The 27,667-nt window shown below is 38.6% G+C and overlaps 1 protein-coding gene and 1 long non-coding RNA gene across 7 annotated transcripts in view; one reads left to right on the forward strand and one right to left on the reverse strand.

The window, feature by feature from the left end:
• The window catches only part of LOC115895263, a 34,429-nt gene extending 33,307 nt beyond the window's left edge, over positions 1 to 1,122 (forward strand). The window contains exon 5 of the long non-coding RNA XR_004055473.1: positions 1,018 to 1,122. This is a non-coding gene — a long non-coding RNA (uncharacterized LOC115895263). The remainder of the gene's footprint in view (positions 1 to 1,017) is intronic.
• A 19,136-nt stretch (positions 1,123 to 20,258) lies between these two features.
• GYPA (glycophorin A (MNS blood group)) overlaps positions 20,259 to 27,667 on the reverse strand; it is a 47,087-nt gene continuing 39,678 nt past the window's right edge. For 5 of the 6 annotated variants that reach the window (XM_010370544.2, XM_030925367.1, XM_030925351.1 and 2 more), the window contains one exon: positions 20,656 to 22,779. In XM_010370544.2, coding sequence (XP_010368846.1) covers positions 22,763 to 22,779 — 17 coding nt within the window. In that variant the 3' untranslated portion in view covers positions 20,656 to 22,762. Of the gene's footprint in view, positions 22,780 to 27,667 lie in introns of all 6 variants that reach the window. The other variant, XR_004055470.1, reaches the window with a different exon arrangement.

The following is a 27,667-nucleotide window of genomic DNA, read 5'->3' on the forward strand; positions in this document are numbered from 1 at the left end:
TACTGTTTGCTCTTGACTTTAAATTCTTTTGATTCCAGGAGAAAGAAAACTTTGCTAAGGCTCTGCCAAGCCTCACTTTTCTGTCATGATTGGAAGGTTTGATGTTATCCAGAATTACTCATGTAAGATGGAAGAGCTGCAGCATTACAATGAAAGCCATCTTGAAACAGCCTGAGTTCCTTTTTCTTTTACCTGAGTCAAGAACAAAAACTATTCATGTATATTCCCCAAAAGGACAAAAAAAGGATCCAATGAAAGGGTTAGGTTGTAGAAAGGTCAGAGCACTTTAGTGCTAAATGACGCCTAACATCACTCTCTCCTGCACCCCTTATAGTATAAAAGAGAAAATTAAGACCCAGAATAAGATCAAGAGTTTTTCATTGGTCGTTATGATATTAAAGAAGTTTTGAAATATATGGCTTGTTTTCTCACATCTATGTGCTGATTAGACCTCAGCCAAAGACTTCAGGGGAGCCCTCTGCAAATTTCTAGAGTTCTTTGTGCAACATTTTCCTCTTGGGTTCTCTGACTTGCAAACTCAAACCGTCAGGCTTTCCTTAGCCTCAGCTCTGCCTCCTCATCTCAGAGAGACCCTACAGTGGGGCCTGGGAATCCTCCAGGCTGTGAGCTGGTCAATGGAGCTCACCTCCGTTTTGGTTGTTTCCTCTCTCTTGGCGGTCACTCTTCTGTGCTACTGATGTCCAGTGTCTGAAATTCATTTTTTGTCATACCTTTTGTTTGTTTGCTTGTTGTCATTTCCTGCAGGAGGGTAAATCTGGCTCCTGTTGTTCCATCTGCCCTCCAGCAGCTTCCCATACAGGCAGCTCACTTCACTTCATTTTCAATTTTAATGATTTCTGCTTTTTATTATGCCTCTTCTCTACTTTTTTGGGGGGGTTATTCTTCTTGTTCTTTTTCTAACATCTTGAGTTCATGTTAAGTTAATTAGCTTTTAGTCTTTCTAAGTCAATTACTGAATGTTTTGAAGTTTTCTCTTTGTGTTACTTTATTTTTTAGGCTATTTATTAAACTAATCCATGTTCTGAACTGTTATTGCTACTGGAAGGGGCCCAATCCAGACCCCAAAAGAGGATTCTTGGATCTTGCACAAGAAAGAAAGGGTGAGTCCATAAAGTAAAGTGAAAGCAAGCTTATTAAGAAGGTAAAGGATAAAGAATGGCTACTCCATAGGCAGGGAAGCCCTGAGGGTTACTGGTTGCCTGTTTTTATGATTATTTCTTGATTATGATATTATTTCTTGATATGAACAGGAGGCAAGCAAATATTGGGTAGAAGAGGGTAGTTCCCTGGCAAAGACACCACTCTCAAGCTTGGAAATCCATGGCCTTAAATGTGAACAGGCATTCCTGTTTTCACACCTTAATGTAGCCTTTTGGCCCACCACACCCCCCATCCTATACCCATGTAAACCGTAAATGTCAGGCTCCATGAGCAGAAGATCAGAGGAGCAGAAGAGTGGTGCAGCAGAGAAGGAGAGAAGAGAAGGAACGTCTAAATGTCAAGAGGAGCTCAGCTGGGGACAGTCAGAGAGGAGACAGGCCGTGGGACAGCCAAACTCCAGGAGAAGATCATCTTCCCACTCCATCCCCTTTCCAGCTCTCCATCCATCCCAATGAGAGCCACCTCCACCACTCAATAAAACCACCGCATTCATCATCCTTCAAGTCTGTGTGTCACCTGATTCTTCCTGGACACTGGAGAAGGACCTGGATACCAAGAGGTCGCTGAGTTGATTAATACTAAAGCCATCTGTGGACAGCAGAGTGAAGAGGCACTGTAACATGTGCACTGGGGCTTTGGGAGTTGCAGGCACCCACCCTTAGATGCTACCATGGGGCTGGAGCCCAAAAGCACTTTCCCCAGGTCCTGTACCTGCCTATCTGCATGCTCTCCCTCCCGTAAGGGGTTTGAGCTCATGGTGGCTCAAGCCACACCCCTGTTGCACGTCCTGTGAGTCGGGGGTCAGGGAATTCTCCTGTTTCAACATGTTAAACAAGGGGTGGATTATTCATGCCTCCCCTTTTTAGACAATATAGAGTAACTTCTGGACATTGCCATGGCATTTGTAAACTGTCATGGTGCTCTTGGGAGTGTAGCAGTTAGGACAACCAGAGGTCAGATCACCATCTTGGTTTGCTGGGCTTTGGCCAGCTTCTTTACTGCAACTTCTTTTATCAGCAAGGTCTTTATAACCTGTATCTTGTGCCAACCTCCTATCTCATCTTGTGACTTAGAATGCCTTACTGCCTGGGAATGCAGTCCAGCAGGTCTCAGCCTTATTTTTCCAAGCCTCTATCCAAGATGGAGGCACTCTGGTTCAAATGCCTCTGACATTACTTCCAAGATGGTTCCTTTTTGTCATTACGTAGTGGCCTCTTTGTCTTTGAAAATGCTTATCTATCATCTAGTTTATTTGATATTAATATAGCTACAAGAAATTTTTGTATTTTTACAGCCTCTTTACCTATTTATTGACATATGATACCCATACAATAAAGAGCATGTAAGGCACTGATCTTAAGAACAGAGTTTGACAATTTTTTTCTAATGTATACAGCCATGTACCCACCACCCAGATCAAGATAAAGAATACCGCCAGCATCAAAGGAAGTCACTAGCTTTATTTCAGTTGGTATTTTCCTCAGACATCCTTTTTTCCATCCCTTACTTTCAACTTTTTTATTTATGTTTTAAAGAATTTACTTTTAAACAGTAAGTGACTTTTAGTAAAGTTACGGTACATTGATTGATTGATTGTTACATTAAAACCCAAGCCACTAAGTATCAACAACATCCTCCATTCCTATTTTCCCCTCAAGTAAAATTAGACTTACTATATTTATTTGGAATTTCTGTGTCTGCCAAGGGAGTTTTTAATTACTAATACTAAAATACTCTATTCATATTTTCTTTTAGTGCTTTCTTGTTTTTGTTTTAGTAGCTTAACCTTAATTATGTGAAATGTTTTGTGTTGTAAAGAATGAGTAGTAGAGATCCATTTTTTTCTTCCTGTCTGACAAGTTTTCTGAATACAGTGAACAATCTGTCTTTTTATATTGATTTGAAAGCTGCTTTCTTCATGACACTAAATTATTACATGTATTTGAATTTACAAATGAATTCTGTTATATTTCACTTATCTGAATATATGTTTCTTTACCCAGAATGTTCTTTTAATTAATGCTTAATATAACTCTATATTATAATTCCTGGCTGAAGAAGTTCCCACTCATTGTTCTTCATTTCCATAATTTTTCTGACTATTAACACACATTTATTCTTCTAGATGGGGGCTGTTCAATCTTGGCATTATTGATGTTTTGGACTGGAAAAATAAAAGTCAGTAGTGGGATCCTTCTAATTTCCTCTACTTTCTTTTTGTAGCTCTGTTTCGTGCCCTCAGGTAGGAATTCTCTGTCAACTCTCCAGTACCTTCTTTCTTTTTGGCCCAAAGCAGATATTCTGCAGAGTTTCTTGTATGAGGTTGGGTTGTTTCTTAAATCTCAGAGTAGATTATTGTTTATTCTATACTTTTCTTCATTGTCTTTCTTCATTTAAGCAGATTTCAAATAGATGGAATTTGTAAATATTTTCTCAAGTCTCTGGTACAGAAGATTTCTCAAATCTTCTGTAGACATTTTAAATTTCTTTAAGAAATATTTAAATTACCATTTTCACTTATCTGTTTTTAATTGCTCTGCTATTGTTTGGTATTTACAAGTGATTTATTATGTTATCCTTTTTATTAGGTAAGAGGTGTTAATGGTGAGTTTGAGATTGATAGGAGCTATTTTGTTAGAAATAAATGAGGAACTGTTGCAGGAATGGACTGTGATTTTTACATTTTATTCAATTGCTTTGGCTTCTTACAGGCTCATGACACTTTCCTTAGTGTTTAACACAAACAACTGAAGTAAAATAACTGCCACTTCTCTCCTTACAGTTAAACTGCAAACAGCTCTTTTTATAAGAACTGTGATTGCCTCCAGCAAGCAGTCTCAAGTACTTGGTATATAAACACACTATTGCCCCTTTTTCTTCACACTTGAAGTTTGTAGAAAAAATCACTAAAAATTTCATAGTATCTGAGGAGAATAGATCTCTCCAGATGATGTTTTCTTGCCTGGGGCCAATATGTGCACCATAGAGTCCCCTCTATCTGCCATAAAACTTTGTTTATGAAGCATTGCTTTAATCAATCTTCACATGGTAGGACAATACAGGCAAAAGCTGAGGTCTTGCTATACATCTCTTTCAAAGTTTTCCTTCAAGGCCATTTTGCTTTTAGTCACTTTTTCTTTATATTTTCAGCAGCAGTTATTAATTTCATTTCATTCTATTTGACCCATCGAAATGTTTAACATGGTTTTATAAAAGTAACTTTATTTTCAGCTTGTCTGTAGATTCAATTTTCTTGTAGTTGCTGGTATAAGTAATAGGGAAAAATGTATCAGTCTTATATAATAAAGAAGTTCAGATGAGTGTGTGTGGGAGTATGTGATATAGGAAGAAACAACCAGTATATAACAACATATGTCTGCCTGCTCTGCTTTTAATACTTGTTAGAGTTTTAGTTTCTATGAATATCTTGGAGGTGCTGGAATATATATGCAAATTTCCTTCTAAAAGATTGCGCCAAGTTACATTACCATAACAACAATAAGAATTTACTGCAGCCTTAGCATATTGGATATTATCTTAAAAAATACCCCTTTGTAGGTTTCATAGATAATGAATAAATAAATTTTCTGTTGTTTTAATTTCCATTTTAAAAGTAGTGAGGTTGAAAATGATGCAATTGGAAATGCATGTGCATAAGAAGTTGAATAGAAGTTTATCAGTCAGAAGGTGGAATGACTTTTGAACAAGTTAAATGTTTGGAAAAACAGCATGAATGTACTGAATATTTTTGAGGTGTGATCTTCTAATCGCTCTAGCAAATTGTATTGGTCATAAGAAAATATTTGAACTTTTCCAATTAGTCAGTCATTATATTAGTTTATTCTCATGCTGCTATAAAGAACTGCCTGAGACTGGGTAATTTATAAAGGAAAGAAGTTTAATTGACTCACAATTCTGTGTGGCTGAGAAAGTTTCAGGAAACTTACAATCGTGGCAGAAGGGGAAGCAAACATCCTTTTTCACATGATGGCAGAAGTAAATGGAGAAGCCCCTTATAAAACCACCAGATCTCATGAGAGTTTGCTTACTATCATGAAAATAGCACAGGGGAAACAGCCACAATGATTCAATTACCTCCCACTACATTCCTCCCACAACACATGGGGATAGTGGGAACTACAATTCAAGATGAGATTTGGGTGGGGGCACAGCCAAACCACATCACTATGCCCCTGACCCCTCCCAAATCTCATGTCTTCACGTTTCAAAACACAATCATGCCTTCCAAACAGTCCCCCAAAGTCTTAACTCATTCTAGCATTAACTCAAAAGTCCGAGTCCAAAGTCTTATCTGAGACAAGGCAAGTCCCTTCCACCTATGAACCTGTAAAATCAAAAGCAAGTTAGTTACTTCCTAGATACAATGAGGGTGTAGGCATTGGGTAAATGCACCCATTCTAAATAGGAGAAATTGGCCACAAACAAGGGCTACAGGCCCATGCAAGTCTGAAATCCAGCGAGGCAGTAATTAAATCTTAAAGCACCTAAATAATCTCTTTTGACTCCATGTCTCACATCCAGGTAATGCTGATGCAAGAGGTGGGCTCCCAGTCTTGGGAAGCTCAGCTCCTGTGGCTTTGCATGGTACAGTCCCCACCTTGGCTGCTTTCACAGGCTGTCTGTTATCCAGTTCCAAAGTCACTTCTGCATTTTTAGGTATCCTTATAGCAGCACCCCACCTCTAGTACCAACTTACTGTGTTAGTCTGTTCTCATGCTGCTATAAAAAATTGCCCAAAACTGTGTAATTTATAAAGGAAAGAGGTTTAATTGATCTATAGTTTTACATGGCTGGGAAGGTCTTGGGATACTTACAATCATGATCCAAAGGGGAAACAAACACATCTTTCTTACATAGTGGCAGGAAGGAGAAGAATAAGAGCTAAGTGAAGGGGGAAGCTCCTTTATAAAACTATCAGATTATGTGAGAATTTACTTACTATCATGAGAATAGCATAGGGGAAACCACTGCAATGATTCAAGTACCTCCCACTGGGTTCCTCCCATGATATGTGGGGATTATTGGAACTACAATTCAAGATGAGATTTGGGTGGGGACACAGCCAAACCACATCCGTCATTCCACATATTGAGTGATTTCTCTCTTCTATTCACTATTCTCCCACAGAGAGGGACCCATAGTCATTACCTTCAAGGAACCTAAATCCTGGCGTCTTTATGGTTATGGGTGGCATATAATATACAGGTAAGCCAATGTTACAGGATGTTGTGAGACTATTCTACTCTTCCATAATTAGCCACTAGGACCATGGTTGAAACCAAGAGGCACTGAGTACCACCTCACTCTAAGGAGAATTACTGAGTTTGTGCTCACTGCTAGGGCCAGATCTCTTTGCAGGGCTATTTTAGGCTTTACACAATGTGACCTTTTAGTCTGTACAAGGAGAGGAATGCAGAGGGAAAGAGATTCACTGGAGTCTCTTGTCAGTGACCTGGTGGTGAATATATGGTAATGGGTAAATCCCACTTCACCTAATGAAAAAAAGGAGAAGGATGCACTTCATTCTTAGAATTTACGCAGGAATAGGAAAGGGAAAATCTAGGAGAAAAGCTTACAAAGACTGTAAATGCCTTCAAGAAGGTGAGAGAAACTAGTATTTTGTTTACTGTTAGCAGGCTGTTCGGGCAGCATTTTGCCAACATAGCCCTATGTGAGTAGGGGAAAGGGAATTGTGGTTGGACAACAGAGCTCTGGGAAAGGCAGTGATTGAGCAGTTGAACTCCATCAATTTGGTGGGTAAGGACCCCAGAGTATTCAAAGGATCAAATGGAATGTGACTGAAGAGTTATCTTGCTGATCTTACCCAGGAGGACAGTCCCCTAGGCAAGGGGACACCAAACACAAAGAGGCATGGGATAAGGGTTTGGTGATGAGAACTGGGCAGAACTGGAGTTTAATCCCTATGTCATGGTAAGGCCCTCTGAAATTCTCTCTATGCCCTTGAGAGACTCAGCATTTAGATTCTGATCCCTAGAGTCCCTTAGTGGCCAGTCTATGTAAGCCAGGTTAGTAGCTATAGCTGTCAGGCACATGATTACACCATGAATGGTGAAGTAAAAAGATGTCCTTTCTCTGCTTTCTTCCTCTAATCCCAATCCCAGAGGCGCAAAAACCTAGAAAAAAGAAGGTAGCTGTAGAGCTTTCATTTAGATATATGATTGGTGTTTTGAAATTTTAATAACAAAAAAGACCAGAAAGTTTCCTATCTTCCCAGGATATTTCTAGGGAATAGGAACAGGAAATAGGAAAAGGATATTCCATACAGTATAAGCAAATTTTTAAAATTATTTTTTTTACCCTGATGAATTGAGACTTGCCAATAATCAGTTATACAAATAAGGAGGGTAGTCCTGGGCGCTGTGTGCTATGAAAAAAATATAGGAAGAAAATGAAAGAGAAATTAATGGGAAGGAGACTACAAGCTGCTTTGCCTCGGGTAGGCAGGGAAGACCTATTTCATTCAATGAAATTTTACTGAGTTTTCCTATGTTCTAGCCATTATTCTGGGCTCTGAGGATACATAGTAAACAAAGAAGATGAAAAATACAGTTATTAGAAATCTTTGAAGGTGTGAGATAGGAATAATATGGAGGCAGTCAAGCAAAGATATGAAGCAACAAAAGGAGAAAAAATTAGAACAAAGTTCCTAAGAAAGGAGTAAGCTTAGTATGTTGAAGTTTTGGGGAAAAATTCAGTGGCTGCAACCTAATGACAGGAGAGAGTAGGAGAGGGTTGAGAGGTCAGGCCAGGTGAGCTGAGCATGTGGACAGGTCAGAACTTCAGAGAGCATACTAACAAGTGGTGATTTTATTCTGGTGCAGTGAAAAACCTACTGGAGATTGTAAGTAGGAGAAATACATGATCTAATTTATAGTTTAAAAAGTTGCGGCTGGGCGCGGTGGCTCAAGCCTGTAATCCCAGCACTTTGGGAGGCCGAGACGGGTGGATCACGAGGTCAGGAGATCGAGACCATCCTGGCTAACACGGTGAAACCCCGGCTCTACTAAAAAAAAATACAAGAAACTAGCCGGGCGAGGTGGTGGGCGCCTGTAGTCCCAGCTACTCAGGAGGCTGAGGCAGGAGAATGGTGTAAACCCGGAAGGCGGAGCTTGCAGTGAGCTGAGATCCAGCCACTGCATTCCAGCGTGGGCGACTGAGCGAGACTCCGTTTCAAAAAAAAAAAAAAAAAATTGCTCTGTGAAGGAGGGAATATAAAAAACAGGAAGAGAGACACAGAGACAAGCTGTGGGTCTGTTACTATATTCCATGCCATCTCATCCATTCTTTTTAGTATGAATAAATGCTGCTGATCACCTTTTAGTGATTTCGTTTTAAAATTTCAGAATATTCAGAGATGTGGATACTTTAATCTGAGGACATTAAAATATTCAGCATTTTTATGCTTTGGTAGGCCTAGAAAAAGTTTAATAGACTTAGGTGAGACTTACATTAAACTGATTACTTTTGATTTAAAGGTAATAGCATTCAGCTGAGAAAGGAAATAATTTTCACCTGGTTGGCAATAGTTGAAATCATTTCTCAACTTCAGTTTTATCCAGCTGAATACTAAAGGTCTACAATTTCCTTTATTTGCTTTTGTCAGAGCAAATTATGTTACCAATAACACCACCTACAAGAGAGAAGAGCCGTGAGAAGGGTCAAGAACAATCTATGAGTAACTTTAGTGGAGGCTGATATAACATATTCTTTAATATATGATGCTCTATAGCATTTGACAAGACCATTTGGAAGAGACCCAGATGGAGACAACAATTCTAGTTAATATGCTCCATTGAGTGATATTCATCAGCTGATTATGTGAACTCAGGCTGAACTCTAGTCGTAAAATTGGGAAAGAAGGCAGTTTGAGAAATTGTATATTCTTCACTGTGAAATGATTGAACTGAGCATGAAGTCAATTCTAAGAATAACTCTAAGGGGCAGATAAGTTCAGGACCAAGCTTATAAAAATGAGAACCACTCAAAATATCTCCAGTTTTATTCCTAAACCTATCTGTGCTGAAGAACTTTTTGGATGCTTCCCACAGGACTGAAATTCTTGACTCTAATTTGGACAATGATAGTCTCTGTAATCCACAATTGAATGGTCACTGGAACATGTTAGACATAGAACGTAGTCAAAGGACTCATAGATTAGGATAACTATTTATGTCAATTATAAGTAAAACCCCATGCAGACTAATGTAACTCTGTTAGGGGGATGTGTACTAGCAACTGTCTTGTCACTATGTGTGTGTGTGTGTGTATGACTATATGTATATATGTAAATATATAACTATATGTATATATGTGTATATATAATTTTGAAAAAGTTAATGGCTTTTGTTATTATCTCTTTAAAAATGTAATATAGTTTTGTTACAGAAAATTAAGAAGCTAGAAAAAAAGTATGAAGAAAAAGACAAAAATTAGCTGTAATCCCACCAAGTGAAATTAAGCTCTATAAATATCCTGGCATCTCCCCCATCCCACAGCCCTCTCACCCGCAGAAAGAACTTTTAATGTAGAACTGTCTGTAATCTTTAAAATATGCAACAAACACCATTCCTTGTCATCAGACCTACCAGATTTTATCATGGTGTGACTGTAAAGTAATGTCTGAGGTTTCTGAAATACTTTAGAATTTATACATTCAAAGCAGTCACCTTGAGAGGTAATAACATTCATTTATTCAAATGCAGATGCTGAACATAGCAGATTTGTGACAATCTTCTTAATGCTCACTTAGGGGAGGTATACAGCATATGGCCAAGGCCTGCTGTACTCCCTGTTTTTAGGATGGGAGAAAACAGACCTCAGACACTCCTCCTTCTGACTCCAAGGGTAAGGCAGTCAGAATGTGTCTGGTGTGTACCAGAAGAGGAAATGTGCTGCACATTGGGGCCCCAGGTCCTTTGGTTTTACCTGTCCTTTCTGAGGCGTGGGCATCCTGCAGTCCCTCAGAGATTTCTGACCCAGCCATCTCAGTAGGATCTGCTGTGTCCTGGAGGTTATGAGTGCTCTCCAGAGTTCATGTGAAAGTCAGGCCCTTCTCTATGTGCTCCTACCCCTGTGCCTGTCATTCTCTTTACTGTTGAGGAGGGAACTTAACTCCTGGCAGGTGAACTATAGTTAAGATCAATGGATACTAAAGTAAACCTATCAAAAATCTGGTTTTTGACAAAGATTTGGATAGAACTTGGTCCTTGCCCTCAAGGATCTCACAGTATGATAAACTTGTCTTTGCTTTGTAAATTACAGTGCAGTTTCAGCAGTCAGGCACCTTGGGTACTTGACTGAATCTTGTTCTTTTCCAATATATTTCACACGAGACTTCGTTATCCTGGACAACCACCTAATGAGAGTCCAGGCTGAGGTCTTCATTCCCCTTCTGCATGTTCTCTGCTGTTGGCTTTGTTCAGACCCTTCTTTCCTCTCATCTATCCTACTGTAATGGCTTTACGTTTTAAACATAGCTTGAAATAACAAATCATGATTATAATACATGCAAATGGTTTGTATTTTATTTTATTTTTATTTAGAAGTAGAGAATGCAGTAATAGCGAGGCAGGAGAATAGGGAATTATGATAGCCAAGGGTTGGGGGCATAAGCAAAGGAATAGCAGGTGCAGTCAGTTTGCACAAGCAAGAGAACAGCAGGTGCAGCGACTTCTAGGCAAGACTGGGCAGCACGCAGGCCACATCCTCATTCCTGTGATAAAAAGACAGAAGTTTCCACTTCAGCCTCTGCTTGACCATGAGCTAAGCCTCCACTTCAGCCTTTGATTGGTTGCAGGCCAATACTTCATAGGGTGTAGCCAACTGGAGGCTTCTAAAGGGTACCGAGGGGCGTTGCCAGGTTCATTTGGCTTCATTAAAACCCTAATTGGGACCGGGCGCTGTGGCTCACACCTGTAATCCTAGCACTCTGGGAGGCTGAGGCAGGTGGATCACTTGAGGTTGGGAGTTTGAGACCAGCCTGGTCAACGTGGTGAAACCCTGTCTCTGTTAAAAATACAACAAACAAACAAACAAAAACTAGCCAGGCGTGGTGGTGGACGCCTGTAATCCTAGCTACTTGAGAGACTGAGACAGGAGAATTGCTTGAACCCCAGAGGCAGAGGTTGCAGTGAGCAGAGATCATGCCATTGCACTCCAGCCTGGGTGAGAGAGTGAGACTTTTTCTCAAAAAAAAAAAAAAAAAAAAAAAAAAATTCCCCCAAACCAGAAAACCCCAATTGGAGAGGCTTTGAACCCCTTGCTTAAGCCCGCTCCCAGTCTGTGAATGGTCTTCAATAAATCCGTGCTTTCCTTACTCCATTCTTCCGTTGCTTTGTCTTTCATTGCTTTATTCTTTTGTTACTTTGTGCATTTTGTTCAATTCTTTGTTCAACACACCAAGAACCTGGACAACCCTATCGGGTAACAATGGTTACAGAGGCTGCTGGGGTAGGGTAGATGGGGAAAGGAAATTTGTAAATATTTGTGAAATCAAAGTTATAAGCAATTATAATAAAAATTATTAATGAACATTAATTAATCACTAACAGTGCACCAAGTACCATTCTAAATGATTGGTATTAACTCAGTCCTCACTATTGCTCTTTCAGAAGGTACGAGTGTTATCGTCAGTACATTTTACACATAAGAAAAGTCCCAGAGAGATTAATAACTTGTCCAAGACCTCACAACTAGTAAGCGGCAGAACTTGGATCACATCCATGTACTCTGGCATAAAAACTATGCTTTTAACCACTATGATATTCTGCAACAATTTTCTCTTCCAACCTCTCCCCACTGTTCATCTTATGCCCTAGAAGCTAACACTCACACAGGCGGTCTTGGTGTTTTCCAGGTAGCTCATTCAATCTTGGGGGGAAACCTTATTGTACAAATCATCTTTTTGCCCCTTTCTACTTCATCAGTCAGAATTCTTTCATTTGCTTTCAGTTTTCCAAATATTTCTTAAAATTACTCATCTGTTCTTATTTTCCCTTCTGTTAATTTCATTTTGTTTTTATAATTTAGATGGAGTCTTAGAAAAGAGAGAATACAAACTCACATGATCATTTTGCCATTTTGATCTAAAAGGGAGATACTCCAGACGTAGAGGAGTATGATTTGCCCTAGAGTCCATCAGGTGTGACTTGTGACCTGACCTGAGCCTGCTTTCCCAACCTTGGCTCCTATTTTTGAGCCCCATATGTTTTAATGTATGTTTCTAGTGTACGCTTCACATTTCCCTGGGTCTGAGTGCCTCCCTCTAATCTCTAACCCTTTAAGTCCTCCGGAAACCCATAGCTGAATATGATCTCTCTTCCCCAGCTCAACTGCTAGAGGACTGGGTGGTACCTAACCAGTGATGTGTATCATGTTTTCTCTTTTATTATAATAATTTCTATTTATTTTTTTTTTTTTGAGACATGGTCTCACTGGGTGGTCCAGGCTGGAGTTCAGTGGTGTAATCTCACCTCACTGCAACCTCCACTTCCCTGGCTCAGATGGTCTTTCCTACCTCAGCCTCCCACATAGCTGGGACTACTGGCATATGCCACCACGCCTTGCTAATTTTTGTATTTGTAGTAGAGATGGGGTTCTGCCATGTTGCCCAGACTGGTCTTGAACTCCTCGGCTCAATTGATCCTCCTGCCTTGACTCCCCAAGATGCTTCTTATGAGTATTAGCAGATCCTTTTGCAGTGGAAAAAGAACATGCAGTTTGAAATCAGGTGCCGTAACAAAATCCTGATGTATATGGCGTTAAGTTAGTATTTGGGTGTCAGGAGATAAAGAATTAGATAATAAATGCTAGAAAGCAGCATATTTATGCTATGCTGAGGTAAGCTATTTAGTAACTTTTGTTACAATAACTAAAAAAATACTATGTATCTTCTGCATCTGTAGTTTAGGAGAGCTTAGAAAGAGCCCACGTTTTATTGTTTGTTGACTGTTACTGCTTTTAGCAATATTGTAAGAAAAAATAAGTTCAGGAAGGTGTTGGCTGATTTTCCAGAAGAAATTAAAGATTTCAAAGTGTTAGAAAAATTAAAGATTTCAAAGTGTTAGAAAAGCCAGGAGATAAGACTGAAAAAGGCTTAGAGGCAAAATACATATCAATGCTTCTCATTAACCAAAGGAACTCAGCCCTGTGGCTAAGATCACAACAAGAATATAGCTTTCATCTTCGCCCATTATTTCACATGCATCAAAGAAGCTGCCATTAAGTTAAAGGCAAGTGCTCAGAAAAATAAAGAGATTTAAAACTATGTCTCTGAAATAATTTTGGGTGTAGTCAGGCAAATGGAGCTCAGTGAAATTGATTAGAAATCAGCAAATTGATTAGAAATCACAGATTTCTAAGGGAAGAGTATTGCCAAAGTAACCATGAGACTGGCTTGAAAAGCCTTTGCCTATTTCCTCTCTAAAACAAACCTAGCATCATAAGACAACGTGCTGTGAAATCTGAACAGCTTGCAGTGAGTACACACTTCCTAACACTCTCTTAAATGTGGCCATAGGATTAAATGACTAAGGAAGAAACTTTCAAAGTGCAAAGCCAAGAGCCATGGTGAACAATGACATTTCTTCTACTTCCCGGGAAGGAGTCTTCACAATGTTTGCCCAGTAGATTCTCTCATTGCTATGGACGTATGACTGATGTGGGTTTCACATTAATCTCTCTTTTGAATGGTAATTTTTATTGCCCTTATCTTAACCCGGCTCTACCAATGTGTTTTGGGTATGGTAGTGGGCAGATTACTTTACTTTCTTAGTTTATTGGTTGTCTGGCCCTGGGAAACTGCATTTCAACCTAGTGAGAAAACAGTACATCACCCAAAATTCTTGGCTTTGGGCTACATGCTATCAGTTTAGATCCATAAATGATGATATAAAGGATAATCACTTTTCCCACAGGCCTAGTGTACTATTCCTGTACCATTACCTGAGAAAGAAATAAACTTCTTGTGTGTAAGCAAAATTATACTTTGGGTCTTACATTGCCCTAGTTAATACTATATACAATCAATTAGGTGGGATAAAGTAATAATAATCTCAGGTTGTGAAAATACTCAAACTCAAATGGGTAGCAGCAAATAGGTTGGGTAGGTGTGGAATCAGGAGCAAATCAAGGCTTGAGGATACAGCAAAGTATCTGCTTACAAGAACAGGGCTAGCCAAGTGACCAGAAACCAGACAGAAGAGTTAGGTTTCAAGTCCAGTTTTCAACCCTGGTAGAGGAATTGTGGGAAAAGTCATTCCTAGAAATACAAAAATCAACATTGATCACTTTGCTTCAAGAAACTTCAAAGTATCAAGAACACTATCTTTACTTCCCTGTCTGCAGAATCCTTGAGAGAAAACTCTAGGTCTGTCCTAGTTTTGGTTTCAAAAGGAGTAAACTGGTCTATGTAATAATCACTTTGGTGGACTCTATTCTAGACACAGTGAAGGATTGAGATGTGAAGGTGCTCTGTCACTGCCTCAGTCAAGGCTTTCACAGTACACTGGAAGAAAGAGAAGCATGAACAAATTGCATGATACTTGAAGTCCTGCTGTGTACCTGTATTTAACAAGAATAAGGGAAGAAAGCTGGGAACCTGGATCTTCCACATATTGGAAGTTTTGTAAAAACTTTGAGGTGAGTAAATAAAAACAAATTCTTAAAGGTTTTTCAAAACAACAATTGATTACATGGTTATCATGTTTTAGAGGATTCTGTTTGGCTTTAGAAGTGAAGAGCTATATGTGTCAGAGAATGTGGGCAACTTATAGGTCCTATATCTTTTGCTCAGATGGTCCCAGTGAGAGATGAGGGCTTCATTTGCTTTTCTTTCAGGTTTTCTTTGTAAGTTGTATTAATCCATTCTCACGCTGCTATAAAGAACTGCCTGAGACTGGGGAGTTTATAAAGGAAATAGGTTTAATTCACTTACCATTCCCCATGGCTGGGGAGGCTTCAGAAAACTTACAATCATGGCAGAAGTCACCTCTTCACAGGGTGGCAGGAGACAGAATGAGTGCCAAGCGAAGGGAGAAGCCACTTATAAAACCAGCAGATCTTGTGAGAACTCACTCACTATTATGAGAACAGCATGAGCAGCATGAGTGTAACCACCTTCATGACTAAATTACTTCCCACAGGGTCCCTTCCACGACATATGGGGATTATGGGAACTACAATTCAAGATGAGATTTGAGTGAAGACATAGCCAAACCACGTCGTAAGCCCTGGTGGGAACCGTGGTCATTGCTATATAGGATGACTACTACAGTTCTAGAAGTAAACTCTTTCCTAGAGCAGACTTATTTTGAGGGAGAAACAACAGAGGCACAATTTTCTGCCTTCTGTTGCTAGGACTATACTCTCTTGTTGCTTCCTTAGGTGCTAAAATGGAGAAGTAGCCCGATTTTTCAAACTAGGATTTGAATGATGAATTAAAATGTATTAACCTGAAGAAAGATTATATACACGCTTGCTCCTAATATTACATCAAACTGATATATTTGACATACATATATGTCTGTTTTATTTTATTTAATTAATTTATTTACTTTAAGTTCTAGGATACATGTGCAGAATGTGCTGGTTTGTTACATGGGTATACATGTGCCATGGCCATTTACTGCCCCTATCAACCCGTCATCTAGGTTTTAAGCCCCGTTTATATTTTTATTGAGGTAAAATATACGTGTATAATTTGCCATCTTTACCATTTTGCATATACACCTCAGTGGTAATAAACACAATTGTGTTCTTTATTTTGCCTTCATCATCCCCTCCCCACTCTCCTTCCCACCCTCTGGTGACTGCCTATCTACCCAATCCACTTTCTTTCTTCATGAAGTCCACGTGTTTAGCTCCCACATATGAGTGAGAACATGTGATATTTGTCTTTCTAATATGTTTTAATATAAAAAAAGTTTTAGAAACACCTCACATTTAAAAAATGGAATCATATTCCTTCCAAGGTATACAAACTAAGTTATCTTATTGTTGAGTTAGGAAACAGAGGTATTTCTGGCTTTCCTTCTCTTTGAAACATTTCTCCTTCAGCTTTCAAGGCTTATTTTTGCAGAGTCACAGCACAGTTTAAGTACACCCCAAAAAACATGTTTCATGAGATATGAACATGGGGCAGTACCAAGATATCTCTGGTCTTCAGTTTTGAAGTAGAGCTCTAACTTAGAAAAATATTCAACAGGAGCCGGAAATGTTAGTACTGCATTGTAAATCAGTACCACTAGTTCTTGAACAAAAACAAGAAAGAAACTACTGAGTGTTGAAGTTTTTCTTTTTGAGCTTTAAAATGTATGCACAACATATTTTTTTAGTTCAGAATAATCATACTATGTTTTCTATTTTTTCATTAAAAATTCTACACACATTTTCACTTGTAGACAAAGTGTACATGTACTTTTTAATTGGCTACATAATAGTCTGTTTTGTTAATATGCTAATATGTAAATTATGATGGACACATAGACATTACTAAGTTAGTGAACATTTGGGTTATTTTCTTTTTGCTATTTGTTGATGCAATTAATATGTAAAGTCAATTACAAAATAATAATTTACACTTTTTTGTAATTTTACTGGAACACATTCTTCAAAAAGGAAATACTGGGTCAAAAATATATAGGCAAATTTGTGAATTTTGGAATACATTGCTCTATTGTTTCTGAGTCAATTTACAGTTTCTAATAATGTATAAGTCTTTTTTCCCATTATGCCTTATCTAAGTCATCAACAAATGCTTTTGCTACATTAATACTTCTATCTGTATAATGGTTGTGTTAAGTAAACAAGACTCATAGAATTCAATGGGAAATAATTTGAGTCATGTCTCCTGTGTCCTTTTAAATGTCTTCTGTAGAATTGGTCCTTTGCACTGTTCCTCTGCCCAAACATTCTATTACTCTTCTGGTCACCATTAGGTAATACAAATGGCTCTCCAGTTTGTAATCAAAATATCTATACCAATGCAGTAATCAACATTTCCCTTCTGATTTAAAATTAATGTTTATATTCCTTTTCTTCCCTGGATTCAGGAAAGGAATGACTTGGTCAACTTCTCACCAACCCCAAACTGGAGCATTTATTGCTTTTCTTCCATCTTGCTACTCAGTTTCCAAACCCTCTAGCATTGGAAAACAGGAAGGAAAAAACTAGGTAAAGGAGTAGGAAAGTTCTGACTAGACTAGTATTTCACAGTGGTCCCACATTTTCTCTTGGCAGAGATTTACATTTGAACCTTTCTCTTGTATGTGCTCTTGTGGGTTCTTCAGAATTTTCCCATCACTTGGGACTTTTCATCTGCTATTCTCTTGGCTTGTATAAATCCATGTCTGTTTTAGTTGTTTGCCTGCATCCTTCTTCCGTCCCTCATGGGCAAACAAAGTATCAGATGTCTGGCAACACTTCCACTTTCTTTCTCTTAAAAGTGATTGGCCCCTCTAGGAAGTCATTTCCAACATGACCAAAGATAACCCACAGGAACATTTTTTTTTCCAGTTGGTGTGTATACAGCCCACAAGAAACTCATTTTTCACTGCCTCTTAAAACTGTAAGAATGCTTGTCATCCCTAGTTTTCCAATCTCTCCTTAATATACTTTCAAGGCAGCACTGGGGCCATTTGTTTGCCCTTTAGATTTCTCAAGTGAGAGTCATAATTCTATAACATTCCAAGGACACATTCAAGTTCTCCCAAGACCCTCTAGAGCTCTTGACAAAGTGAAGAGAGGAGAACCTCCTCACCTCTCCTCCTTAGGAGAGACATTGAAGACACACAAACAGCTCTCTTCTCTACACTCCCTTTCAGTCACCAACTCCTTACACTTTATACCTTTGCTGTTGGTGAGAGTTTTAGAATTGTGCAATCTTTAGACATTTCCTTTGTAAATTCTGTATTGTCTTATACGTCAACCTGGAATGCAGTCTTTATTCAATATAAGGTGTCAGCCCAATCATCTAATTTAAGTTTCTGTTACTTTAGCCAAGACTTTCTATTATAAATGACAAAAAGCCTAATTTTTAAAAATCAGCTTAAGCAAAGAGGGGACTTATTGGCTCCTATAACTGAGAAAAGGTTGTGTCTGCTTAGGCACAGCTGGATGCACAGCTCTCCAGGACCTAGCTCACTTTCTCATTCTTCTTCCATTCCTCTCCCTCTCTCCTCCAGCTGTCCTTCATGTGCTGACTGTATGTTCAGATAGGGTATGTTGATGCATCCAGCCTAGTCTGCTTTCTGTCTTCCAAATGATCCCAGGTGGTCTATATCACTTCCCAGTGTTCAAATTTGAACCATAAGCATAATAAATTCCATAATCAGTCAGATGATGAGCACTGTCACCTTCCGTTTCCCATGATTCCCTGGCCTGGCTGTGATACCTGTGCCCAAGAATTTTACACCATTCTCACCCCAGGCTGCTCAGCCAGTTGTCAATTTTAAGATCCCTCATTCTATGGTCACACTTTTGACATTTTAAGTGTACGTTTAAGAAGAAATATTATCAGACCTCTTAAGAATTAATTTCTTTTCATGGGTAAATAAGGTATTAGGAAATAATAAATATATTTTTAAAAATGAATAATCACAACTCAGGGTACCAAACTATGACTGTATTTTTTCCATAATTGGATTTATTTTCTTTCTCTCTCTCTCTCTCTTTTTTTTTTGAGTCGGAGTCCTGCTCTGGCGCACAGGCTGGAGTTCGTGGCACGATCTTGGCTCACAGCAACCTCCGTCTCCCAGGTTCAAATGATTCTTCTGCCTCAGCCTCCTGAGCAGCTAGGATTACAGGTGTGTGCCACCATGCCCAGCTAATTTTTGTATTTTTAGTAGAGATGGGGTTTCACCATGTTGGCCAGACTGGTCTGGAACTCAGATGATCTACCCACCTCAGCTTCCCAGATTACAGGTATGAGCCACTGCACCCGGCTGGACTTATTTTCTGTTTTGAGAACCTACCTGTTGTGTCTTTTGCAGACAAGTAATATAGTTCCTTGGAGGTAAACTCATAAAATGTACCTGTGCTTATCCTTTTATTTTTCTTTCTCTTGTATTAATTATGGCTTAATACTAAGCTCTATAGCTATATACAAATTCAATATAAGCACTTTCACATTCTTTAAAGATAAACTAGGACTAATTCTGAAAAGCTGCTTATTTTCCCATACAAAAGCAGATTGTGTTTATAATCATGTTTGAGTCATCTTTTGCTGTAATATTCCTCTTTCCATCAAAAAACATTTGTGCGCTTCCTCCTTATGAGTTAATCTTGATTTAGTTTCTATGCAAAATTAAAAAAAAAAAAAAATCCAGGGGCTTTAGTCTGAGGGAAACAGTTGTGGAGAATATCACTCTACACATTACATCAACATGTGAATAAACCAGACACTTTTCAGGTTTAAGAAGATATGGGAGAGAATTGCAAAAGTTGCACATGACTAACATGAGGATTATCTCTCACTACATGAGAGATGTAGTACATTGTTTTCCTTTTGGATTGACATTAATAGTTTCTCCTTGTTTTTCATTTTTCTGTATAAATATATATAAATATATACATCTTGTGACATTTCCACAAGGCAGTTATTCTAATATTCATATTTCAGATAAATAAATCAAAGTTATATGAATAAATAGTGAGAGTTCAAATCCTGGCTCCAAACCTGATTCTCTGTCCATGCCATGCCAGACTCAACCTTTAAGATGTCACTGTGTATCATGCCATTTTAAATATTAATAAAAGCTCCATGAAATAAAAAGCAAATTTTGTTAAGCCTCTCAGGAGTTACAAAAATGAATTAAAGTTCTTGCTCTTAATGAATCATAGTTAAGTAGGGTATGGAATTCAGATCATAGTAATGCTACAAAATATGTATAAGTGCTGTGAGGATTCAGAGGACATGTTTACATCTAGATGCTGAAAGTGGGTTAGCAAGTGGCAATGCACATGCCCCCTAAATACATCTGAGGGCATAAATGCATTAGAACTGGTTGACACAATAACAGGTCTATGCATCACGGTAGGTCAAATTATTTATTTATTTTTATTTAAATAACATTTGGCTTTTGGGAATTTCTTCTAAGAAACTTGCTACATTTGATAGGATAAATGTTTAGAATAAACCAGAAGGCTTTTCTTCAATCACTGTATATCAATATCACCAAAATACCCCTTTGCCCATGCTGTTCTTAGGCTCTCCATTCAGAGTTGTTTTCAGAATTAAATTTCTATTGCAAGAAAAGGTCATTCTTTCTTCACAATGACTCTCAGCCTTCTCCATTCATTTTGTCCCTCATTTAGACCTTTTGCTCACAACTACACAAGCGAACACCCAGGGTTGGAGAGTTAAATTCCATAATCAGCATCACCAAACCTTCCCATCCCAGCCCCAATTTCAAGAAATCCAACATGAGCCATCCATGGGGTCATGGTATCTTCACAGGAAAGATTTCTTTGCTACAATATTTTGCTGATTTAATTATAAAAATACAAGGAAAATGGTCATTTCTTCCCTCACGAATACCAAATATAACTATGAAAAATTCATTGCTATGATTCGAATGTCACCTCTGGAAACTTTGTTGAGATTTAATTGCCATTGTAACAGTGTTGGGAGGGGCCTTTAAGGTCATGATTAAGTCATGAAGGCTCCATTCTCATAAATGGAATAATGCCTTATAGAGGGAATGGGCTTCTGATGAAAGGATGTGTTTGGTTTTGTTTCCTCTCTCTTCATCTTACGCTTTTGCTTGCCTTTCTGCTTTGTTATCATGCAGTAAGAAGGTCCTCATCAGATACAAGGCAGATGTCAATGCCATGCCCTTGGCCTTCCCAGCCTCCAGAACTAGGAAGAAAATAAATTTATTTTCTTCTAAATTACCCAGTCTGTGGTATTCTGTTATAGTAGCAGAAAATTAACTAAGACATTCATATATAGAAGTACAGAGAAATTGCTTGGAAAAGTTCAAGGAGGTTAAAGCAATTTGTACTTTAATTATTCACTAAATTCTTCTGGTTAAGATGGCACATTCACTCTGATCTCTTCTTGTCTTTGACTTGTAAATTACTTGAGCGAAAAGGTTAATCTCACCCTCTCTTGTTTCAACATGTTGCTTTTATTAAAAATGTAAATTTAAAATTACCTTGGCATTTGGGTCATTAATTGGATTAAATTAACCTAATAATGCTCTTAAAATTACTTTAAAAACACGTGTATCAACAGAAATGTTCCCTTCTTAGTCTCGTTCTTTATTTTAAGTAGTCACTTTAGTACTAAAACACTCTCTGAGCATTCAAGTAGGTTAAAATTTAGATTTTTAAATTTATTAAAAGGTAAATTTCAGTTGCCAGGCCTGAAAGTATCCAAAATACAAAAAACTTACTTTGTTATCACACAACAATAAAAAATCATATAGATTTTTATTAGTTTGGAAATAATGTATCACAGGAAGGTCTTTTTTGTTTTTTGTTTTTGCTTTTTAAGTTTCACTAAACTTAAAAAGTTTCACTAAACTTAAGAGTGACAGCTGTATAGTCACAGTCCTTAGTCTCTATATCTAGAAATTTCCTGTAAATGGTTTAAAGAAATTTCCAAAGTTTTATTAATAAGAGAAACTGGGACTGGACAGATTAAAGAATTTAATTGAGAACATATAGTAACCTATTAAAATATTCACCTGCATGTCCAGTTTGCACATTTTGTTGAATTTAGAGTTGAGTTTCTGTTGTAAAGAAAGGTCGTAAGTTCTTTTCCTTCTCAGGATACTCTACTTACACAAATAACTCTTTCAGTGGAATGCAAGCTTCAGTGAGTGCTCTGACAAAGTTCTACTGTTAGACAAATTATTTTAAATATGGCATTTATACGTATGTAACATTTCATATTAATGAGAAAACCTTTTGCATTGATTTATGCATTAAATGATAATGTGTGTGTTTGTGTGCATGTGTGTATGTGTGTGTGTATGGCATTTCTGAGCACAAGCTTTATTAGTGTGAACAAAATATAGTAATCATTCATGTAATATTATATCCTACCTGTTCAGCAATGAAGCAAATGAATGATAGGACTTTAGTGTCCCCTTAATTTATTTAAAACAATGAAACCAGACTCAAAAGTTTACAATAGGAAGAAAACCTAAACTTCGTCTAGGTATTTCAAGCCTTTCATTTGACAGAACCATCATTATAATACAATAGAATAGATTAAGTTAGTATTAAACAAATGTAGATGAATTCAACTAAAGTTTTAGATCAGAATTCTCAATCAATTCTAAAAATTATGCTAACACACAAAAGCAAGCATTCAAGGAAACATTTGTTCTTTACCTTGAAATATTAATGAGCAGAGATTTTTTCCCCATCATTGAGTCATTGGAACTCATAATGAAAATTGCATTCTGAAATTGTACAACTTAGGTAGGTATATAATTTATTGGAGTGTCCAATCCACATGTTAATTTTTCACTTGACTGAAGTCTTACGTCTTCTTTGTGTTCTTTCCACATTCGGTTTGGTGAACAGATTCTCATTGATCAGTTTCTTCTAGAAGGATTATAGTAAAAAAAAAATACAAGACTGAAATATGACACATAGTTATGTTTAAGCACAATAGGAAATTAATGCACAGTATAAATTTTAGGATTCTACATTCTTGCAGAGTTGTCCTTGAGTGTAATTAGTAGGAAATGAAAGGACTTTCCTTACATATTAGCTCTATTGAAGTTTCGTGTAAAGAAAAATACAGAATTTCTTAGAATATCTATTCTAAAAGACTTCGGTAAAGAATAAATATAATTGCTCTGCTCCTAGTTTCTACAGAAATAAGAAACTAATAGCCAAACTTGTATAGAGGCAAAATGTAATGTGAAGCCAGTAAATGATAAGTTGAATCACATATGCATGTTAAAATTTAATTTATGTTTCTAAGTCTGTCATGTCTTTTTTAATAATGACTTCTCCCCCCGCCCCCAGGGAGAAGTCTGCACAAAATTTTATAGTCAAGTTCCTCTTTGGTTCTAGGGTGTGAAAGAAGGGCACTGGGCTCGTTTTCTCCAGTAAACCCGATGCTCCACTTTTCCTGGTTGGAAGGTTGAATTTATGTTGCTCCTAGAAAGTGCATGAAAGGGGGAGGGGAGCCCTTGCTCTCACAGAAGCAGAGTGTTTCCAGTCTTCTTCTATTTGGGCACCACGGGAACTGTGCATCTCAAACATCCTCCTGTGAGAAATAGGCTGGTGGATCACATACGGATGCCACAGTGGGCAGCTGACTCAGATTCGCTTATTCTCGTTTTTCACCAATCGCAGATCATGTGCACTTTTAGAAGGTTAAAACAATTTATACTTTAATTACTCCTTAACATCATTAGTTCTTGTTGAGATAGTACTGTCATTTTAACCTCTTATGCCTTTGGCTTATAAACTAATTTCGAGCCATATTCTATAAAAGTAGGACTAAAGCATTTTAAATAATCTTTAATAATGTGTTTTCCTATGTTTTCTGTGAGGTGCAGGCAGATTTCATAACCTGTTTCACTAACATACTAAGACATTTAATAACTTCACTTGCACAAATGTGGGGAAATAAAGTGAGCCTAAAGTTTGGTTCTTCAGACTTTCCACCGTCATTACACATATTTGAAATATGAACAGAGAATCAAAGCAGCAATCCTGCTAATGTGGAAATGCATACAATTCTTTAAGTAAACATATTCTGTCTTCCATGCCTGTACTCGCTCAGGCTGTCCTTCTGCTAAAACCCTGCCCTAGGTAATATTCATCTGTTTTTTTTTTTTTTTTTTTTTTTTTTTTTTTGAGACGGAGTTCCTCTCTGTCTCCCAGGCTGGAGTGCAGTGGCGTGACCTTGGCTCACTGCAAGTTCCGCCTCCGGGGTTCACGCCATTCTCCTGCCTCTGCCTCCAGAGTAGCTGGGACTACAGGCACCCACCATCACGCCAGGCTAATTTTTTGTATTTTTATTAGAGACGGGGTTTCACTGTGTTAGCCAGGATGGTCTCAATCTCCTGACCTTGTGATCTGCCTGCCTTGGCCTCCTAAAGTGCTGGGATTACAGGCATGAGCCACTGCGCCTGGCCTCATCTGTCTTTTAAGGCTAATCCCAGGTGATTTCATCTCCAGAAGTCTTTGATACCTGTCTCAATCTCTGGGACAAGTGGAGCTATTGCCTCCACTACTGAGGAACTTGTTCACTGCAATGACATTCTGTTTTTCCATTAGTCTCTCAGCTTCTAAAGGATGGAGACTCATATTGGTATATCTAATGTGAGTGTGGTGCCTACCCCACTGTATGCATTTAGCAAATGTTTGTTGCACTTAACTGAATTAATCTACAAGGATATCTTTTAGGTTTATTTTATTTTATTTTTATTTTTTATTTTTTTATTATTATACTTTAAGTTCTAGGGTACATGTGCACAACGTGCAGGTTTGTTACATATGTATACTTGTGCCATGTTGGTGTGTTGCACCCATGAACTCGTCAGCACCCGTCAACTCGTTATTTACATCAGGTATAACTCCCAATGCCATCCCTCCCGCCTCCCCCCTCCCCATAATAGACCCCAGTGTGTGATGTTCCCCTTCCCGAGTCCAAGTGATCTCACTGTTCAGTTCCCATCTATGAGTGAGAACATGCGGTGTTTGGTTTTCTGTTCTAACTACAAGGATATCTTAATGCACTGTGGTGTATTAAATTGTCCCTAACATTTGAGATGCTCAAGATTGTGTGGAAAAAAAAAATGGCAGGGGAAACACTAAACACTAAATTTGTCACTAGAATAAATAAGTAGCGAAAAGTATATATAAATTTAAGTTTAAAAAAATAGGCTTTAGGTTGTAATTACTGCATTTAAAAAACTGCATCAAGACTTTTTTTGTGGAACAGACAGAATGCAGATAAAATGAATATTTTATAGATACTTGTTCCAGCTGCCAGTCCAATAACAAGGTAACCTTAGTAAATGAAGTGAATCTGGTATATGACTCAAAAACTTTTGTTGTTTCAAGTACCTGCAGATTGGATTTTATTAATCCTTTTAGCTGAGAATCATATCTATGCCATTCATTTCCACATAGCAGGAACTTCTTAGGATTATAAACTTATGTAACAATTATTGTTAAGCTTTAAGAATTCATATGATAATGTGATGTGGCAAATCCTGCATATAACCTGTGTAGCTGTGATGGATCTTTAAAACTCTGTGTTCTGTGACTCTTTAAAGTCTAGAAAACCTAGAGTGGTCCAGGGTTAAAATTGAAATCCAGAAGCGTACAGAACCTCTGATCTGTTATGAGTTTTGAAAATTATGGGAGAAAACCAACTGATTTTGTAGAAGGCAGAATGAAACCTCTTTTGCTTAAGGAATAAAGCTCATTACAGAGACTTGTTCTTGGTGACTATCTCCCAAAATAGTTGTCATTTGGATTTATGCTTCTGGCAAAGTTTAATAGGAACTGTATACTTTCTGTATATGGTTAATACCAGGGGCCATAGTGAATAAAACAAATGCAATTGGCTAGGTATTTAGCCAACAGTAGAGGTAGCAGCCACTACTCAGCTCTTAGGAATTGCTCTCATGATGGTATGAAGGCTCTCAGCGTTTTGGGAGTTTACATTTTTCCCCAAAGGAATAGTAATACCTGATTTTTAAAATGTAACAATTTCAGGAGGGAGGTTCCAAGATGGCTGAGTAGGAACAGCTCCAGTCTGCAGCTCCCAGCCTGAGTGATGCAGAAGATGGGTGATTTCTGCATGTCCAGCTGAGGTACCAGGTTCATCTCACTGGGGCTTGTAGGGCAGTGGGTGCAGCCCACGGAGCAGGGCGGGCATCCCCTCACCCAGGAAGCACAAGGGGTAAGGGAATTCCCTTTCCTAGCCAAGGGAAGCCATGACAGATGGTACCTGGAAGATCTGGACATTCCCACCCTAATACTGTGCTTTTCCAATGGTCTTAGCAAATGGCACACCGGGAGATTATATCCCGCGCCTGGCTCCGAGGGTCCCACACCCATGGAGCATTGCTCACTACTAGCACAGCAGTCTGAGATCGAACTGCAAGGCAGCAACGAGGCAGAGGCAGGGGCGTCCACCATTGCTGAGGCTTGAGTAGGTAAAGCAGCTGGGAAACTTGAACTGGGTGGAGCCCACCCCAGCTCAAGGAGGCCTGCCTGCTTCTGTAGACTCCACCTCCGGGGGCAGGGCATAGCTGAACAAAAGGCAGCAGAAACTTCTGCAGACTTAAACGTCCCTGTCTGACAGCTTTGAAGAGAGTAGTGATTCTCCTAGCATGGAGTTTGAGATCTGAGAACAGACAAACTCCCTCCTTAAGTGGGTCCCTGATCCCCGAGTAGCCTAACTGGGAGACACCTCCCAGTAGGGGGCGACCGACACCTCATACAACTGGGTGCACCTCTGAGACAAAGCTTGCAGAGGAAGGATCAGGCAGCAACATTTGCTATTCTGCAATATTTGCTGTTCTGCAGCCTCTGCTGGTGATACCCATGCAAACAGGGTCTGGAGTGGACCTCCAGGAAACTCCAACAGACCTGCAGCTGAGGGTCCTGACTGTTAGAAGGAAAACTAACAAACAGAAAGGACATCCACACCAAAACACCATCATCAAAGACCAAAGGTAGATAAAACCACAAAGATGGGGAGAAACCAGAGCAGAAAAGCTGAAAATTCTAAAAATCAGAGTCCCTCTTCTCCTCCAAAGGAATGCAGCTCCTCACCAGCAATGGAAGAAAGCTGGATGGAGAATGACTTTGATGAGTTGAGAGAAGAGGGCTTCAGATGATTAGTAATAACAAACTTCTCTGAGCTAAAGGAAGATGTTCGAACCCATCACAAAGAAGCTAAAAACCTTGAAAAAAGATTAGACAAATGGCTAACTAGAATAAACAGTGTAGAGAAGACCTTACATGATCTGATGGAGCTGAAAACCATGGCACGAGAACTACATGATGCATGCACAAGCTTCAGTAGCCGATTTGATCAAGTGGAAGAAAGGGTATCAGTGATTGAAGATCAAATGAATAAAAGCAAGTGAGAAGAGAAGTTTAGTGGAAAAAGAGTAGAAAGAAATGAACAAATCCTCCAAGAAATAGGGTACTATGTGAAAAGACCAAATCTACGTCTGATTGGTGTACCTGAAAGTGATGGGGAGAATGGAACTAAGTTGGAAAGCACTCTTCAGGATATTATCCAGGAGAATTTCCCTAACCTAGCAAGGCAGACCAACATTCAAGTTCAGGAAATACAGAGGACACCACAAAGATACTCCTCGAGAAGAGCAACTCCGAGACACATAATTGTCAGATTCATCCAAGTTGAAAAGAAGAAAAAAATGTTAAGAGGAGCCAGAGAGAAAGGTTGGGTTACCCACAAAGGGAAGCCCATCAGACTAACAGCAGA

Source organism: Rhinopithecus roxellana, chromosome 2, assembly GCF_007565055.1.
Source record: "Rhinopithecus roxellana isolate Shanxi Qingling chromosome 2, ASM756505v1, whole genome shotgun sequence".
In the NCBI taxonomy this organism is placed as follows: Eukaryota; Metazoa; Chordata; class Mammalia; order Primates; family Cercopithecidae; genus Rhinopithecus; species Rhinopithecus roxellana.